This window comes from Pristiophorus japonicus, chromosome 3 (assembly GCF_044704955.1).
Source record: "Pristiophorus japonicus isolate sPriJap1 chromosome 3, sPriJap1.hap1, whole genome shotgun sequence".
Lineage (NCBI taxonomy): Eukaryota > Metazoa > Chordata > Chondrichthyes > Pristiophoridae > Pristiophorus > Pristiophorus japonicus.
Genome location: NC_091979.1, coordinates 316227136 through 316245689, shown reverse-complemented (window position 1 = coordinate 316245689; position 18554 = coordinate 316227136). Strand labels below are relative to the sequence as shown.

Here is an 18554-nt window from a genome sequence, read left to right as displayed (position 1 = left end):
CATTCCCGTGACCAGCAATTTTTTGGCATAGTTTTTGTGTCTTCCACTGTGAAGACCGAAGCAAAATAATAGTTTAAGGTCTCAGCCATTTCCACATTTCCCATTATTAAATCCCCCTTCTCATCTTCTAAGGGATCAAAATTTACTTTAGTCACTCTTTTCCGTTTTATATATCTGTAAACGCGTTTACTATTTTGTTTTTATGTTTTGCGCAAGTTTACTTTCGTAATCTATCTTTCCTTTCTTTATTGCCTTCTTAGTCATTCTTTGCTGTCGTTTAAAATTTTCCCAATCCTCTAGTTTCCCACTAACCTTGGCCACCTTATACGCATTGGTGCGAAGTTTGTGGCAGGGGCCGAAATTGCTCACTGCCCGAAACAAGTCGCACCTACTGCTCCTTGAAGTGTTCCGGCTGCCCCACTGCATGGGGCCGCCAAACCGGAGAAATTCAGAACCTTCTGGGGTTTTTTTTGGGGAGCGGGACAGGAGCGGCCTCATCATCCGGGCGGAAATGGTCGTCACTCGAGGGGGTGGGGCAGAGTGGCTGAAGCTGTAAGCCATCAGCGTGCGCTGGTGCCTCACAACGTCCCTCCCCATCCGTCAACGGGGAGGGCCTGCTGCGGACTCTGCGGCCACCTTCGTGGCAAACATTGGGCCACCGGGGAGGGTTTCAGCCAGGTCAGTGGCCTGGCACGCAAGAGGGGTGGCAGGCTTCCTGTCGGAGGCCCGGCTGAACCCGCGGCCATAATTGTCGGCGCGACCTGGCAGTCGGCTGACAAAAGAAAATAAGATGGAGTTGCTGGCCGTGGCATCAACCGGCGGCGGCGGCGGCGCTCACACACGGGGCAATTTTCGAGAGACAATTTCCCACACGGCAATTTCGGGAAGGGGTCGCCGAGGCAGGAAAATAGGCGGAGTGGTCCCCTACACCACTCGCAAACCGAGGAAGGGCAATTTCTAAAATGGCAGCCCATCCGCGAAGACTCGGCAGCCGTTCCACACCGACCCCGTGACCTCCGCTCTCAGGCCACGGGCCTTTATAGAAAGGGGCAATTTTGGCCCCAAAGGCTTTGGTCTTCCTGTTAGTTAACTGCAGGAAATAGCAGCTCACCCGAGACTGGATGTTGGACCACACTGAGGTAGTGGAGGGGATGGGAGAGATGGTGGCTAGGTGGAGCTGGGTGCCATCAGCCGACATGTGGAAGCTGACCCCATGATGTTGGCAAGGGGGCAGCTTGGAAATGAGCAATTGGAGGAGCCCAAGGCCCGATCATTGGGGACTCCAGAGGTAACGGTGCAACGGTTCCCATTCACAATCTTGCAATAAAGCTACGTTACTGTTCCTTAGAGTTTGTGGAAAACTCTGGTCTTTGTAGCTTCTGTTGCTGCCTGCTATGGTCTAGAAATGCGGCCCCATCAGAAGCACAATTATAACGTTCCTGGGGGGAGGTTTTCACTGGCTCCACAGGTGTACACCAGGTGGGAGTGCCTCAAAAATTGCAAGGGAAAACTTACCGGCCTTGTACTGTTCCCCATCCAGCTGGCCCCACCCTGAAAGAGGCCTAATGGAAGTGCTTCTCTGGACGCCACAAGAATAATATGGGCCAGCACCGCCCCAGCTCTCACCGTGACCCCCGCACCACGACCTCTTCATTCACCCTCCCTCTGACCTACCTTGCCAGGTCAAAACCCCCCGAGACATGGCGGGAACCCCGTTTTCTGTCACAAACCGCGGGCGACATGGCTATACGGTCTGATCCTCTCGATGGACTTGTCCTCCTGCCGGCCCCATCGGGCGGACAGCGGGTGCGACCCACCAATAGTTTAAAATCTATCGTTGTCTGCTACCGGAGACCAGCTCTGCTGTACAGACCTAGTGCGCACACACATTGAAGTGTGGTCCTTGCCTCTTCTGGGCCCCGATCACCTTGCCACTGGACCAAGATCTAGCTCTGTCAAGCCCGAGTGGTGGTTGGTGTGCAACGGCCACCACACGTTTAAAAAAAAATCCACGCACAGGCATCTTCCACCCTTCAACATGTAGTTCGGGATCTGGAATATTAGGTCCTTCATTGAAACACCTGTGAACTTATTCCCTTTTTGGCGTGGAAGCAAGTCATTCTCGATGGAGGATTTCCTGAAGTGTGTCTATGGGATGATTTTCTAGACCAATATGTCGAGGAACCAACTAGAGAACAGGCCATCCTCGACTGGGTCTTGTGTAACGAGAGAGGATTAATTAGCAATCTGGTTGTGCATGGTCCCTTGGGAAAGAGTGACTATATTATGGCAGAATTCTTTATTAAGATGGAGAGTGACACATTTAATTCAGAGACGAGGGTCCTGAACTTAAAGAAAGGAAACTTCGATGGTATGAGACGTGATTTGGTTAGGATAGACTGGCGAATGATACTTAAAGGGTTGACGGTGGATAGGCAATGGCAGACATTTAAGAATCACATGGATGAATTACAACTATTGTTCATCCCTGTCTGGCGTAAAAATAAAACGGGGAAGGTGGCTCAACTGTGGCTAACAAGGGAAATTAGGGATAGTGTTCAATCCAAGGAAGCGACATATAAATTAGCCAGAAAAAGCAGCAAACCTGAGGACTGGGAGAAATTTAGAATTCAGCAGAGGAGGACTAAGGGTTTAATTAGGAGGCGTATGAGAGGAAACTTGCAGGGAACATAAAAACTGACTGCAAAAGCTTCTACAGATATGTGAAAAGAAAAAGATTAGTGAAGACTAATGTAGGCCCCTTGCAGTCAGAATCAGGTGAATTCATAATGGGGAACAAGGCTAGGCTTATACTCTCTGGAATTTAGAAGGATGGGAGGGGATCTCATAGAAACATATAAAATTCTGACGGGACTGGACAGGTTAGATGCAGGAAGAATATTCCCGATGTTGAAGTCCAGAACCTGGCGTCACAGTCTAAGGATATTTAGGTACTGAGATGAGGGGAAACTTTTTCACCCAGAGAGTTGTTAACCTGTGGAATTCCCTACCACAGAAAGTTGTGGAGTCCAGTTCATTGGATATATTCAAGAGGGAGTTAGATGTGGCCCTTACGGCTAAAGGGATCAAGGGGTATGGAGAGAAAGCAGGAAAGGTGTACTGAAGTTGCATGATCAGCCATGATCATATTGAATGGTGGTGCAGGCTCGAAGGGCCGAATGGCTTACTCCTGCACCTAATTTCTGTGTTTCTAAGATACGAGGGACTGCCTACGATGATGATGATGTCTGCTACAGTTACACTGCAGCACCACATGGTGGCAGATTCCTTCTTGCACAAGGGCAGGTTTTTAAGAGATCTGCTTCAGAATGCCAGACTCTTGATATCGGTTCTGAAAGACATTTAGAACCAACTGTTAATTTACTCCAACAGGGAGCAAGGAATTAGTTCTTCTTGAGTGCTGAGAGGTTTTACAGATGCAAGGTCATACCTAGCGTAGGCTTGTATTCCCTGGAATATAGAAGGTTAAGGGGTGATTTGATTGCGGTGTTTACTATTTTGAAAGGAATTGATATGGTAGATAGAGAGAACCTTTTTCCCCGGGTTGGGAGTCTGGGACAAGAGGAAATAACCTTAAAATCAGAGCCAGGCCATTCAGGAAAGAAGTTAGGAAACACTTCTTCATGCAAAGAGAGGTACGTGTGGAATTCTCTCCCACAAAAAGCAGTGGATGCTAGCTCAATTCATCATTTAAATCCGAGATCGATAGATTTTTGCTAGATGAGGTTATAAAAGGAACTGGAGCCAAGGCAGGTGGATGAAGTTAAGATGCAGATTAACCATGATATCATTGAGTGGCAGAACAGGCTCGAGGGACTGAATGGCCTATTCCTGTTCCTATGTTAGATTAATAAATAATCATAAAACTATCAGCTGAATATTCAGTCGCGAAACCCAATTATTTTCTCGCGTCACAGTGTGGGACTACTGTAACTGCTTCTCTCAACATTTTCAACATTCCAACTTCCATTCCGCATTCCTGTAGAACAGGTGTATGACTCCCACATTTTGGGGCCGAAATTCACCCCCGCCGGAAATGGGACACACCTACCGTTTTTGTTGTGTTTTGGCTGCTGCAATGGATGCGGCGGCCCAACCCTGCAACAGTCAGCTCTTTGCCATTTTTTTGAGAGCGGGGCGGAAGTCAGTCATAATGGGGCAGAAGTTCGTACTCAGTAGCTTGCACAGCATGGACCGTGACTGCATCAAACTCCTCCTTAAGCTTCTCTAATTCTGTCTTCAAGACCCTATTTTCAGCCTGTGTCTGAGCATGCTTTCTCCTCAAGACAAAGCCTATATCCAGGCAAAGCCCTTGCAATAGGAATGCACTCTGTCTACTTTCCTTTTTGTTTCTGCTGAAACAGGAACATTTTCTACCTGCTATCTTTTTGACTCTGCAGACACGCATTCTCCAGTGCTTGTTCAATTTTCTCCCAGCTCCTGTTTAAAATTTCCTTGGAAAAACTGTAAGAACCCCCATTACTTTTAATCCAGTCATAAATTTTCAAAGGGACCAACTTGGTCGAGAAGCTGACTATGTTGAATGATTCCATCCTATTCCCTAGATCGCGATTCCCAGGAGCTAGTTATACCCACTATCGATTATTAATTCATACTTGCCGTCCGCACATTTGACAGTCGAGTTCACAGCACCATTTCTTAAGCAACCTCTGGTTCACAACAACACGTTTCGAGTAAGCAAGAGACGTCATAGTAGAGTAAACAGAAAGACTTTATTGATGCACAATAAAAAGGTGATCGGCCATTAATTGTATACAGAGAGTGGGTATTTGGTTTCTGTATCTTTTGAGTATATTCTAAGAAGCTATTAAAAACCATGATCCTTTACGCACTATATTTTGACTACATCAAAGGAAAATGTCAAAATGATATATCTATTTCCTAAATCCTCTGAAAACAGATTATGTAAACAGTTCGCAATTATTTACCTCCGAACCACTTCCCTTAAAGACTTCCTTTGCCGACTGTTATCTTAACAAATGGACTCGTTACTCCTGTTTTATTAGCCTAAAACGAAACCACTCGTGGGTGACGTCATTACTAACACTTAGGGGCTGAAATTGCTACCCGCCCAAAACGGGGCGCATGCACTGCATTTTAGCTTCCCTTACCGCTGAGATGGATGGAGTGGTGTTGTTGAGAGGGACATTCTGCTTTCTCGGGCCCATAACGGCGTGGAGTGGTACTGACTGGGGTAATGGGCTGGTTTCAGCGGTGTGTCAGCAGAGCGGTGTTTGCACAATGCAATTCCGCCCCAGCCAATTGACGCTAACGGTGCAGCTGCGGGGTTTGCAGCTGTATCACGACTTTGTTCTCACCTGTATCCGAGGAGATGGCTGCAAGGGGAGGGTTGAGGAGGGCCAGCCGCTTCAGCGACGCAGAGCTGGAAACTAATGGAAGCTGTGGAGGGAAGGAGGCGGCTGCCTACTCTTCCCTGAAAGTGGTAGGACACCGAGTCGGAGCGAGCGTCTTCACAGATGCCTGGAGGGCGCTTGCGGAGGAGGTTTCGGGGACCTCAATTCACCGGCGCACCCCCAACCAATGCAGGAAAAGGCTAACTGACCTTATTCGAGTGATGAAAGTGAGTACATCTTTCCCTGAGTCGTCACATTATATCTGCCACACTCCTCCGCCTTAACTTGTTTCTCACCAACACGACATACTAGCTGACGTAGCTGTTGATTGCTAGGCCTGTATGTGTGCCCGCTCACAATGGAGGATCCCGAGCATCTCGGAATCACAGCTGCATGTAATGGACCCAGATTTGCACTCATTGCCGAGGCCTCTTGAAACTGCCACTTCGTTGCTTTGCAGGCCAAGGTGCCGCACAACCATGCCGACCAGCAAGCCACTGGTGGTGGTGACTGGCAGAATGTGCCGCCCACCGATCTTGAGGAGCGGGTGCAGAGGCTAGTGGGCGCGCACGTTGAAGTCCCTGTGGCTGGTGGCTGCTCCAATGTCGCTGGGGGCAGCATGGTTAAGTGAAGGCCTTTGTGCACTGCCATCTCTCCCTCACCGTGCAATGGCCTACCTGGCGATTGCTCATGCTGCTGTACAAGCTGCTTGCTGCATGGTGCAATGTGCTGCTCACTCTCACGGCACCCCTGCTTCCTTTTATGATTGCAGATGAGACCCAGAGTGTCATCCTGAGCGTAACACAGAGACCCTTGACGCGACTGGCAGCCACAGTCATGAGGAGACAGTTGACCCCCTCGATGTTGTTGGTGGCATTTCAGATGAGGGAGATGGAGAGCGGGAGAGTTCTGCCAGCAACACTGCGTCACTGCTTCATACAGTCCCACACACCAACTCGGATACTGGGAGTCCGCAGTCGGGTAACCTAGAATTAGGAGAAGGGTCTGCACTGGGTGAAGCACCGGGGCCTAGCGGACTGCAGCATGGTGTAAGGCTAAGAGAACCTCGGGTACCATCGCTCCGGGAGGCGAGTGCGCAGCCGAGTCCTGCTGAGGAGGAGTCCGACTAGCCCATCGATGTTGGGGCTTATGAGCAAAGGGTGGATGTCATGTATTCAACCAGCATTGTAACCCATGTATAAACTGACCTAAGTTGTACACTGTGAGAACAATGACCACTAGGTGGGAGACACTCCTAACCTGGGCCTTCAGGTACAAAAGGGGAAGCTCCACCCACCTTCATCACTTGAGTGCTAAGGAATAAAGGACTGACCTCAAGCATAGGCCTCGTGTGCATTTATACTGTATAGTAAGGATGTATCAATGGCGATGAGAAACTGGGATTTAAACCACGCGAGCAAGGCCACTAGCAGAACAGACGAGAGGTATTGTGTGAAGGAATGGTTGGGACAGAGATTCAACATTGTTAAAGCAGCACACAGTTCTCCAGGCAGACAAGGGCAATCGGGCATGCCCCAACATGTAGTCAAACCCAGAGGGGGAGTTCGACAGAGACAATGGCAAGCTGAACGGCGATTCACACCATTGCAAGGGACAATGCGGTCAGTAATGGGGCCATCAACACCTGTTAATGGTGCACTCAAGGACAATAACAGGGGCAGTCAGGGATGATCGACTGGCAACAACAGCTCGTGTTGGAGGTGTGGAGGCACACACTCAGCCGGAGTTTGCAGAGATGAGCAAAATACCTGCAGAAATGAACGCTGGGGGAAATCGCTGGAAGCTGAAGTTCAGCGAGTTCATGTGGAGCACGTATACAGTTCATACACCAGGACACCACCGATAATGATGAAAGTGCTCCTCAATGGCATCCCAGTATCAATGGAGCTAGACACGGGGGCCAGCCAGTCTCTGATGGGTATCAAACAGTTCGAAAAGTTGTGGCCGTCCAAGGCCAGGAGGCCAAAATTATCGCCGATTGACGCACAGCTACGGACTTGCACAAAGCAGATCATTCCAGTGCTAGGCAGCGCCACAGTAGTCATGACCCACAAAGATTCGGAGAACAGGTTGCCACTCTGGATTGTCCCAGGGGACGGTCCCGCACTACTGGGGAGGAGTTGGCTTGCTGTCATGAACTGGAAATGGGGCGATGTCAATGCAATTTCTTCTGTGGAGCGAGTATCATGCTCACAGATCCTGGACAAATTTGACTCATTATTTCAACCCGGCATCGGCACTTTCATGGGGGCCAAGGTAGTGATTCACATAAACCCGGATGCCAGGCCAGTACACCACAAGGCCAGAGCGGTGCCGTAGATGATGAGGGAAAAGATAGAAGGCGATTTGGACCGCCTGCTGAGGGAAGGCATCATGTCGCCAGTCGAATTCAGTGACTGGGCGAACCCGATTGTGCCGGTGCTCAAGGCAAATGGGTCGGTCAGGATATGTGGTGATTACAAGGCCACCATCAATCGGGTGTCACTCCAAGACCAGTACCTGCTACCTCTTTGGTGGCGCACATTTTTCAAAATTGGACCTGACCTCAGCTTACATGACCCAGGAGCTGGCGAGTGAGTCGAAGAAGCTGACCACCATCACAACACACAAGGGGTTGTTTGAGTACAACAGATGTCTGTTCGGGATTCGCTCGGCCGCCGCGATTTACCAACGAAATATGGAAAGCCTCCAAGTCGATTCCAGGGACGGTGGTTTTTCAGGACGACATCCTCATCACGGGTTACGATACTGAAGAACACCTCCACAACCTGGAGGAGGTGCTACGCAGACTGGACCGGGTAGGGCTGCGACTGAAAAAGGCGAAGTGCGTCTTCCTAGCTCCAGTGGTAGAATTCCTGGGGATGAGGGTAGCAGCAGACGGGATCAGCCCTACTGCGTCCAAGACGGAAGCGATCCAGAGAGCACCCAGACCCCGTAACACGACGGAGCTGCGTTCGTTCCTGGGGCTCCTGAACTATTTTGGTAACTTTCTTCCCAAATTGAGCACGCTGCTAGAGCCGCTACACGTGCTCCTACGCAAAGGTCGCGATTGGGTCTGGGGGGACAGCCAGGAAAGGGCTTTTAATAGAGCACGCAATTTGTTATGTTCCAACAATCTGTTAACACTATATGACCCATGTAAGAAACTTGTGTTAACGTGCGATGCGTCGTCCTATGGGGTCGGATGTGTGTTGCAGCATGTTAATGCCAAGGGTCAGTTACAGCCGGTAGCTTATGCCTCCAGAAGTCTGTCCCAGGCAGAAAGGGGCTACGGGATGGTAGAAAAGGAGGCGCTCACGTGTATATGCTGTAAAGAAAATGCACCAGTACCTGTTTGGCAGGAAATTTGAGCTGGAGACAGATCACAAACTCCTAACGTCGCTTTTAGCCGACAACAAAGCCATAAAATGCAAACGCATCGGCCCGCATAGAGGTGGGCACTCACGTTTAGCCGCCTATGACTATACAATTCGGCACAGACCGGGCACCTTTTTCAGTCGCAGCCCTACCTGGTCCAGTCTGCGTAGCACCTCCTCCAGGTTGTGGAAGTGTTCTTCAGTATCGTAACCCGTGATGAGGATGTCGTCCTGAAAAACCACCATCCCGGGAATCGACTTGAGGAGGCTTTCCATATTTCGTTGGAAGATCGCGGCGGCCGAGCGAATCCTGAACGGACATCTGTTGTGCTCAGCAGGCCCCCACTAGCCACCATTGAAGGGGCTACCGAGCATGATGCTGAGATGGTCATGGCTGTTGAAGCTTTCGGAAGCGAAGGCTCACCTGTGACAGCCCGTCAGATTAAAGTCTGGACAAATAGAGACCCGCTATTGTCTCTAGTCAAGAAATGTGTCCTGAATGGGGACTGGGCAGCCACATACAGGGCATGCCCTGAGGAATTTAAACCATTTCACAGGCGCAGGGATGAACTCTCGATTCATGCCGATTGCCTACTATGGGGAAACCGAGTAGTCATGCCCCAGATGGGCAGAGAGGTATTCATCAGAGAACTCCACAATGAGCACCCGGGCATTGTCCTGATGAAGGCAATTGCCAGGTCACACGTTTGGTGGCCAGGGATAGACGCAGATCTGGAACTTTGTGTTCGCAGGTGCAACACATGTGCCCAGCTGGGCAATGCACCCAGGGAAGCCCCTCTTAGCCGCTGGCCATAGCCCGCCAAGCCTTGGTCACGCATCCATGTGGACTACGCAGCTCCTCTCATGGGAAAAATGTTTTTGGTTGTAGTAGACGCCTACTCCAAATGGATCAAGTGTGACATTTTAAATTCAAGCACATCCTCTTCCACGGTAGAAAGTCTACGGGCAATGTTCGCCGCCCACGGTCTACCGGACGTCTTGGTCAGCGACAATGGCCTGTGCTTCACAAGCACTGAATTCCAGGAATTCATGGCAGGCAATGGAATCAACTATGTCAGAATGGAACCGTTCAAGCCGGCCTCAAACGGCCAGGTGCAACGAGCAGTGCAGATAATCAAACAGGGGATGCTCAGAATCCAAGGGGGTTCCCTACAAAGATGCTTATTACGCCTCCTGTTGGCCTACAGATCCCGAACACACACGCTCACAGGGGTTCCACCCGCGGAGCTGCTAATGAAAAGGACGCTCAAAACCCGGTTATCACTTCTACACCCCACCATGAAAGAAATTGTTGAGAGCAGGCGCCAGCCACAATATGACTACCATGACAGGAATGCAAGGGCGCGATGTATTGATGTAAATGATCCTGTTTTTGTCCTCCACTACGCTGCAGGGCCCAAATGGCTCGCAGGCACTGTGGTAGTTAAACTTACCAATGGACAAATCTGCCACAAACACGTGGATCAAACAAAAAGGAGGTTCAGCAACCCCATAGAAGAAGCAGAGGAAGAACACGATGTAGAGTTCACTCCACCACAGGTGACCGAACACCGGAACCAAAGGGAGGAGAGCCCAGTCACTGTGGGCAGTCCGGACAGGCCTGAGGCACTGCAAATAACAGACACTCAGGCCAGTGCCCAACAACTGGAGCCTCAACTCAGGCGCTCTACAAGAGACTCAACCTGTGATCCCAATAAGACTTTGGCCGGGGTGGGGTGCGGGGGAAGGTGATGTCATGTATTCAACCAGCATTGTAACCCATGTATAATCTGATCTAAGTTGTACACTGAGAACAATGACCACTAGGTGGGAGACACTCCTAACCTGGGCCTTCAGGTACAAAAGGGGAAGCTCCACCCACCTTCATCACTTGGAGTGCTAAGGAATAAAGGACAGGTCACAGACTGACCTCTCGAGCATGGGCTTCGTGTGCATTTATACTGTATAGTAAGGACCTATCAGTGGAGGCCATGCAATCGGAACTCTTGGCGGCAATGCAAGGGTGCCCGAGAGGCTGTGGCAAGTGGCCAGGAGCATGGAGGAGTCCGCCTCGCGCATTGTAGACAGCTCTGCGCACATCATGGGGACCAACATTGCCAGTGTGCAGACGATGGTGGAATCCCAGAGTGAGCGTGTGAATCCAGCTGCGATGATGCGTCTCTTGGCGGAGGTGACAGCTGCCATTGCAGCACGGGTGTGAGGGAGCGAGCGAGGCTCTGCTTCTTTGCACAGGATGGCCGCTGCCCTGGAAGCTCAGAATGCTCTCATGCACTCTGGGCAACAGGACACACAGCGTCTGACTGCTGTCGTCTCTGATGGCTTCCAGAGTGTGGCTGCTCTCATGCAGTCTCAGCTGGAGGCTACGTGAGACTGGACTGCTGCCAATGCGACTGGGTCCACCGGGGGCCTAAGGGTGCCAGCACATCCCACCGACCTGTGCTCCAGCAGCTTGGTGGGGGAGGTAGGGTGCTGCCCCGGGGGGGGGGGGGGGTGGTGTTGGCTCCTCGGAGACTGATCTGGGCTCTCAGATTCACAGCAGCCCTGAGCCGAGACCTGCCACTCCACAGTTGCTGCCATTCATGGATTCGCCCCAGCTGCTTCTGACTGAAGGCGCACAGGAGGGATGCGGCCCCAGTCTGCAGCCGGACCTTCCAGGGCCAGAGCTGGTCGAGGGTGTCCGAGAAGGACATCTGTAGCTTCCTCTACAGACACATAGCAGCCTTCGCAAAGCCATGAGGCAGGTACAGCATAGTGTATGAAGAGATCTGCGTAACGTGTAATAAGGAGTTGCGCAAGGGTGATAATTAATTACATGTTTTGCAAACCCATTGTTTGGGTTCTAATAAATCTTTATTTTGTGTTTGGAATTTGTGTTGAGTTCTCTCATTTGACTGATGTGTGAGAGGGCTCACAGGTTGGCCCAAGGACATTGCCAGATACAGGCTCAACTGGGCATTGAGTTATGTGTACCGCGCAGCTATCAGACGGCTTTGTGCTTCCCTTCCAGGGTCACGATGGCGATGCCCCCTCCTGCGTGGCTGCCCACCCACATCCTACTCCTCCTGTGCCTGCTCCTACTCCTCCACACCAGTTGTTGAGGCCAGTTCGTTAGATATAGTCAAAAGGGAGTTAGCTGTGGCCTTTTACGGCTAAAGGGATCAAGGGGTATGGAGAGAAAGCAGGAATGGGGTACTGAAGTTGCATGATCAGCCGTGATCTTATTGAATGGCGGTGCAGGCTCGAAGGGCCGAATGGCCTACTCCTGCACCTATTTTCTATGTTTCTTTCTATCTCCTCCAATGGCTGTGCCCTCATGATAGCCAGGTTGTGGAGCGTGCAGCACACCACCACGAATATGGAGACACGTTCAGGCGAGTCCTGCAGCACACCCAGAGTGGTCCAGGCAACGGAACCTCTATTTGAGAGTGCCAATTGTGTGTTCGATGATTGGTCCTGGGTGGCTGTCAGACTCTCATTGTGCGCGAGCTGCCCGTCAGGTCTAGGGGTGCGCAGAGGAGTCATGAGCCAAGTGCTCAGTGCGTAGCCCTTGTCACCAAGGAGCCAGTCACAGCCTTCATTGGGACCAGTGAAGGGGTGTGGCACACCGCTCTGACGCAGTGTGAGTCGTGGCTACTGCCAGGAAACCTGGCATCCACTTCCATAATCTTTGTAGTCACAAAGGTTGTAGTCGCAAACAAGTTGAACATTGAGGGAGAAGAAGCCCTTGTGCTTTCGAAATTGCTCGGGAATTTGTTGGTGTCCGGAGACCGATATGGGTGCAGACAATGACCCCCCCCCACCCCCGGACCACGGGGAAGCCCACAATGCGCAGGAATCCAGCCTGCTGCTCCAACTGCTTGTCCCTGGTCATGGGGAATGAGATGTAATTGGCTCTCCTGCTATACACAGCATCTGTGACCTCCCGTATCGATGTATAAGCTGCAATCTACGAGATGTTGCACATGTCCACAGTGGCAGCTGGGAAGGACTCAGTCGCATAAAGGTTCAGGGTGATGGTCACCTTGGACACCGCGCTCAGGGCTGTCCACGCCCCGTGTTTGAGGCTCCAATTCTGCCTGCAGGAGATTACAGAGCTCAGTCACAACGTCCTGGCGGAATCTTAATCTGCACAGGCATTGATCATCATTCATATCCCTGCATGAGAATTGTTGCGGGAAGACCCTGTGACGCTATGGCCTGGCACCCCCACATCTGTGCAGCCATCTTGCTCTGTGCTGTGACTCGTTGGCTTCTCCCTGCTGCTCTGCCTCTGCAGGTTGCTGCTGCTCAGCATCTGGCTCCCCTGCAGGCTGTGTCCTGGCCTGCTGGCCCAGTATCTGGTGTGGGTGGGGGGAGGGGGGAGGAGGGGGGGGGTCCGGGTACCTCACTCTCCTCCTTGGGGGACGCTGAGGGCCTTCCTGTGGCAGCTCTCTGGCCTGTTCTCTGACGCCACCTCTCTGTGATGGGCCGCAATGGTGCCTGCGGCCGTTGCCCACTGCCTCTGCAGCCGTTGCCCACTGCCTCTGCGGCCGTTGCCCACTGCCTCTGCGGCCATTGCCCACTGCCTCTGCAGCCGTTGCCCACTGCCTCTACGGCTATTGCCCACTGCCTCTGCGGCCGTTGCCCACTGCCTCTGCAGCCATTGCCCACTGCCTCTACGGCCATTGCCCACTGCCTCTGCAGCCTTTGCCCACTGCCTCTACGGCCATTGCCCACTGCCTCTGCAGCCGTTGCCCACTGCCTCTGCAGCCGTTGCCCACTGCCTCTATGGCCATTGCCCACTGCCTCTGCGGCCGTTGCCCACTGCCTCTGCAGCCATTGCCCACTGCCTCTACGGCCATTGCCCACTGCCTCTGCAGCCGTTGCCCACTGCCTCTACGGCCATTGCCCACTGCCTCTGCAGCCGTTGCCCACTGCCTCTGCAGCCGTTGCCCACTGCCTCTACGGCCATTGCCCACTGCCTCTGCAGCCGTTGCCCACTGCCTCTACGGCCATTGCCCACTGCCTCTGCGGCCATTGCCCACTGCCTCTGCAGCCGTTGCCCACTGCCTCTGCAGCCGTTGCCCACTGCCTCTACGGCCATTGCCCACTGCCTCTACGGCCATTGCCCACTGCCTCTACGGCCATTGCCCACTGCCTCTGCAGCCGTTGCCCCCCGGCGCCGCCCTTTGCGTTTGCCACCGAGGCGTGCAGGAGGCGGCCTGCCTGCACTGTCCCCATTTCAAAGCCCTCGCCAAGCCCAGTCTCCTCGAGGTGGCCTCCCTGTTCTGCAGGTGGAGACTCGCAAAGCAGCGCGCTCTGTGTATCCTTGCACTGTGCGTGAAACAACGGGAAACAGTCGCCGACACAAAATCAACGCAAAGCAGCAGACCTTTAAGGCACTCTGGCGGTGTGCATCAGGAGCTATGCGCCACCCAAAAACAACTTACTCTTGGCAGTCGGACGACTTTTAGAGCGGAATTTCACTTCCGGCCCAGGACGCATTTAGGAGTGCGGGCCAGCACCGCCACTGAACTGGGGGAGAAGCGGTGCGGGAATGGTCACTGCCGCGGAAGGGCAATTGGGCTATCGGCAGCCGTTCCACGACAAGTCAGCGGCCACTCCACTCCGCCGCATGGCCGCCGATTTCTGGTGGTAAGAGGCTTTAAGAAACGGGGCAGTTTTGACCCCTTAGTCCCTAAGCACTTGATATTTCAGAAAACAAGCAGTGCCTTCTCACGACCTTTCCAAGTCATCCTGTTTATAATCGGAAAGCTTGGAAAGCCTCTTGCTTTAAGATGCAAAGAAATTCAACTGTTAACATTTTAACTCCCCAGGATGTCCAACATGCATCTCTCCAGAACAGTGGGGTTTGGAATTAAGATGGGGAGAGAGTTGGGAAAGATGATTGGTGATCCCACGTCGCCCGTCGGGAGCAGTGCAGGTACGGGAGCTGCGGGAAGCACACCTTCACAATCGTCCATCCATTCATTTGAAAACGAATGGAAAAGTCGGCCCGTGTACATAAAACTTAAGCCTCAAAATAGTTCCTCTTTCATCTCTCTAACTAAACTAAGAACCAAAAGTAAAATAAAATGTATTAAGGGTAAGAGAAACACTTGCACTAAATGTTAACGCTTTAATCTGTCAAATTGCTTTGCAGACTGGACATTCTGGGACCACGGGGCCAAAGAGGTTTGCTTCTCATGCGAGGGATCCTTGGTGCTTCAGCCATGATGCTGCTTTTCTATGCCATTCAACAGATGCCTTTGGCTGACGCCACTGTCATTCTATTTAGTAACCCGGTCTTCGTTACCATATTTGCATGGATTTTTTTGAAGGAAAGATGCACTTTGTGGGATCCCGTATTCACCATCTTTACTTTAGCCGGGGTGATCCTTATCGCCAGACCTCCGTTTCTCTTTGGAGCTCACGTTTCTGGATTTGAAAGTGACTACAGGGATCATATCAGGGGGACTGCCGCTGCTTTCGGCAGCGCAATCTGTGCAGCAATGACGCTGATTGTGATCCGGAAAATGGGCAAATCCGTCAATTATTTCCTTTCCATCTGGTACTACTCGGTGATCGGATTAGTTCTGTGCGTGATTGTAGTCTCAATCATTCAGGAATGGAGCCTGCCCCACTGCGGTGTGGATCGAGCATTTCTAATCCTGATCGCCATCTTCGGGATCGCAAGCCAGGCCTTTATCACCAAAGCTTTGCAGATAGAGAAGGCTGCACCCGTGGCTGTGATGAAGACATCGGAAGTGATCCTGGCATTTATATTTCAGTATTTTTTCCTGAATCTTACCCCTACCTGGTGGAGTTTGGGAGGAGCACTTTGTGTGACAATTGGTACCACCGGAGTTGCTTTCCAGAAATGGTACACCAGCACCAGAAAGGCGAAATAAAGTCAGAACGAGCCCTGGCCTATTATGAACCCTGGCCTATTATGATTTGAAATTTAGAGGGTCTGCTCAGGAACATAGTTGAAATTTGAACGTAGTTGCTGGTAGAACATTTTAAACAACTCATTCTAGGCCAAGGCTGGTCAATGACCTGCTTTGTGAATATACGGACTGAATACTCACACTTTTAATTAAGGTTTTCTCAGGATGATGCAGTCATTAGTAAGAGCAATTATTTAAATTGTGGATTTAAAAATTTTTTTTTTAAGCATCAAAATAAACATTTTTGTAATATTTTATGCTTCCGACAGATGAAACCTAGTTGCGACAAAGTTGTCTGAATAGCAACGTATGAGATTTCGCACTATGTACTAACTTCGGAAAGTGCATTCATGTTCTTTCAGACCTCAGGAAACTGTCCTTGAAATACGCGGGTGTCAGTCGTGGCTCAGTGTCACCTCTGTGAGTCACAGGGTCATGGGATCAAGCCTCTCTCCAGAGACTTGAGCACATAACCTGGGCTGGCACATGAGTGCAGTGCTGAGGGAGTACTGCTTGTTGGGGTTGCCATCTTGTGGATGAGACTTTAAACCGAAACCCCATCTGCTCTCAGGTGAAGTGAACGTAAACGATCCCACAGCACTATTTAAAGAAAGGCAGACGAGTTCTCCTCGTGCCCTAGTCAACATTTAACCCTCAACAATCATCACCAAAAACAAATTATCTGGTCATTTATCTCATTGCTGCTTGTGAGACCTTACTGTGTGCAAATTGGCTGCCGCCAATGACTACACTTCAAATGTAATTCATTAGTTGTGAAGCTCTTTGAGACTCCTGAGGTCATGAAAGGCGCACTATAAATGCAAGATATTTCTTTCTTCGTATCCTGACGAGGGCTCTAGAACAATACTGATCACAAGTACTTGTGGTGAGCGATTGTTTCATAACACTTTGTTTACTCGGTTTCTAAAGTTGTACTCTCGCCTTTTCTGTTTAGCTGTGTGATTTTATTCATTTATAATTCAGTACAGAATTATTTATTCTTAAAACGTTTAATAAAAGTAGATCCTTCTGAATTTTCTCATTTTCAACATTTAAAAAATACTTTCGTACAGCAGACATCAGAAGGTGAAATATATTAGTTTAATCTAGAGTAACCAAGTTAATTTAGTTTACACAATGCAGCCACTCTGTACATGTCCAACAGTTATCCAGCAATGTATAATATAAATGCACTGATAAAACTAATGACTAAAAGGGCTAACCCATAAGCCTTCTGTAGCATATCCCAAACAATAGTCAGAAGTGCTGACTAAAGAGTTGTTTCAGCTTTCTCCACATACAGCACAAAACACATTCGAAATACAGCATAGCGTATTCGAAATAATCAATCAGGCCACTGTGGCCCACGTAGAAAAGGGCAGTTTCATTTTCAAAAGAGCCACTACTTTTGGCCAATTCTACAACTATATTTTGTAGCAAACACCAACATGTGCATAACATTTGAAGCCAGTTATATTTGCACTTAAATACTTGCACTGAATTGCTTGTTTATTATTTCTTCTAATGTTAACTAACCTCAGTTCATAGAGCATGAAAGAGGTTTGCGTAAATTTCAGTAATATATGAAGGTTTCAAAGTGCTAAAGGACTTAAAAGTACTGCACTATTGTTTTGTTGTTTTTTTTTCAATTTGACATGAGCAAGAAATGACTGGATTTGACATTATCATACAGATGCTTAACACATTATATCAAATTCCTCTCCACTATTTTTAATGCAAGTGTTAATCCTTTAAAATAAACAAATTAATACCTCCATTAAAATAACAGCAAGAGAAATTTGATACGAGTTCACCCTCAGTAATTTCCAAGCTTTGGTCTCTGTTTCTCCTGTCATAGTATGCCACAAACTAATTGAAGTACAGGCTAAGCTAGAAAACGGTTCCCATATTTAGGAGATAGATGAGAGATATGTGATGAACTTGTTAAGAGAAGCAAGGTCTTATTTACCAAAGATTATAGACGTGCTGTCAAATATCCAGCCACATAGAATAATTATGTGTTGTTACATGACACACTGTTTGCAGTTTGTAGTGAATTTTGTTGTACGAACCTTTTGACTGTTGAACTATTTACTGGTGTTACTAGTCAAGACTTTAACTTTTCACAACTACATTAAAAAATATATCTGTTTGCCTGGCTGCCTTTCCCATTTCCTCAGCCACGTTGTTTCTGCAAAGTTTCATGTTGCACATGGCATCAAACACTCTGCTCCCCCAATTCCAGCCTCTTGCACATTCCTGATTTTCATCGCTCCACCATCGGTGACCTTGGGATAAGTTGTATAGGTCCTAAGCTGTGGAATTTCTTCCCTAAACCTCTCAACCTCCTTTAAGTCACTCGTTAACACCTACCTCTTTGTCAAGCTTTTGATCACCTGTCTTAAAGGCTCGGTGGCAAATTTTGTCTGATAATCGCTTTTGTGAAGCGTCTTGGGACTTTTTACTAGTTTAAATGCACTATATAAATACGATTTGTTGTTCTTGCACGGTCTAGTCCGTGTCCAGGTGGCCTCGGAGAGGGAACATGTAAACTTGGGGCCTTCCGATACCGCTGGGCACTGCAGGGAATAATGTCCATTGACACTGATAATACATTGTGAGGTTATTTAAGTTTGATTTAGATGTTATGTTTAATTATGAGTGATGCCTCCTCAGTTTGAGGGGTGCAGTTGCCTTTCTGTTAGTGACACTGAGGCGACCAGCGTCCATCCTATTGGTTCATTTAAAATAGGCAACAGAAGCCCCTCCTTCTCTGCAAATTCCACAGTTAATAGAAACAGAAAATAGGTGCAGGAGTAGGCCATTCGGCC

The 18554-nt window shown here is 49.7% G+C and overlaps 1 protein-coding gene across 1 annotated transcript in view; it reads left to right on the top strand.

Moving 5' to 3' along the window:
* The window catches only part of LOC139260367 (solute carrier family 35 member G1-like), a 61006-nt gene extending 43131 nt beyond the window's left edge, over positions 1-17875 (top strand). Inside the window, exon 3 of the mRNA XM_070876911.1 lies at positions 14937-17875. Within this exon, the coding sequence (XP_070733012.1) occupies positions 14937-15684 (748 nt within the window). The 3' untranslated portion in view covers positions 15685-17875. The remainder of the gene's footprint in view (positions 1-14936) is intronic.
* Positions 17876-18554: the final 679 nt, after the last annotated feature.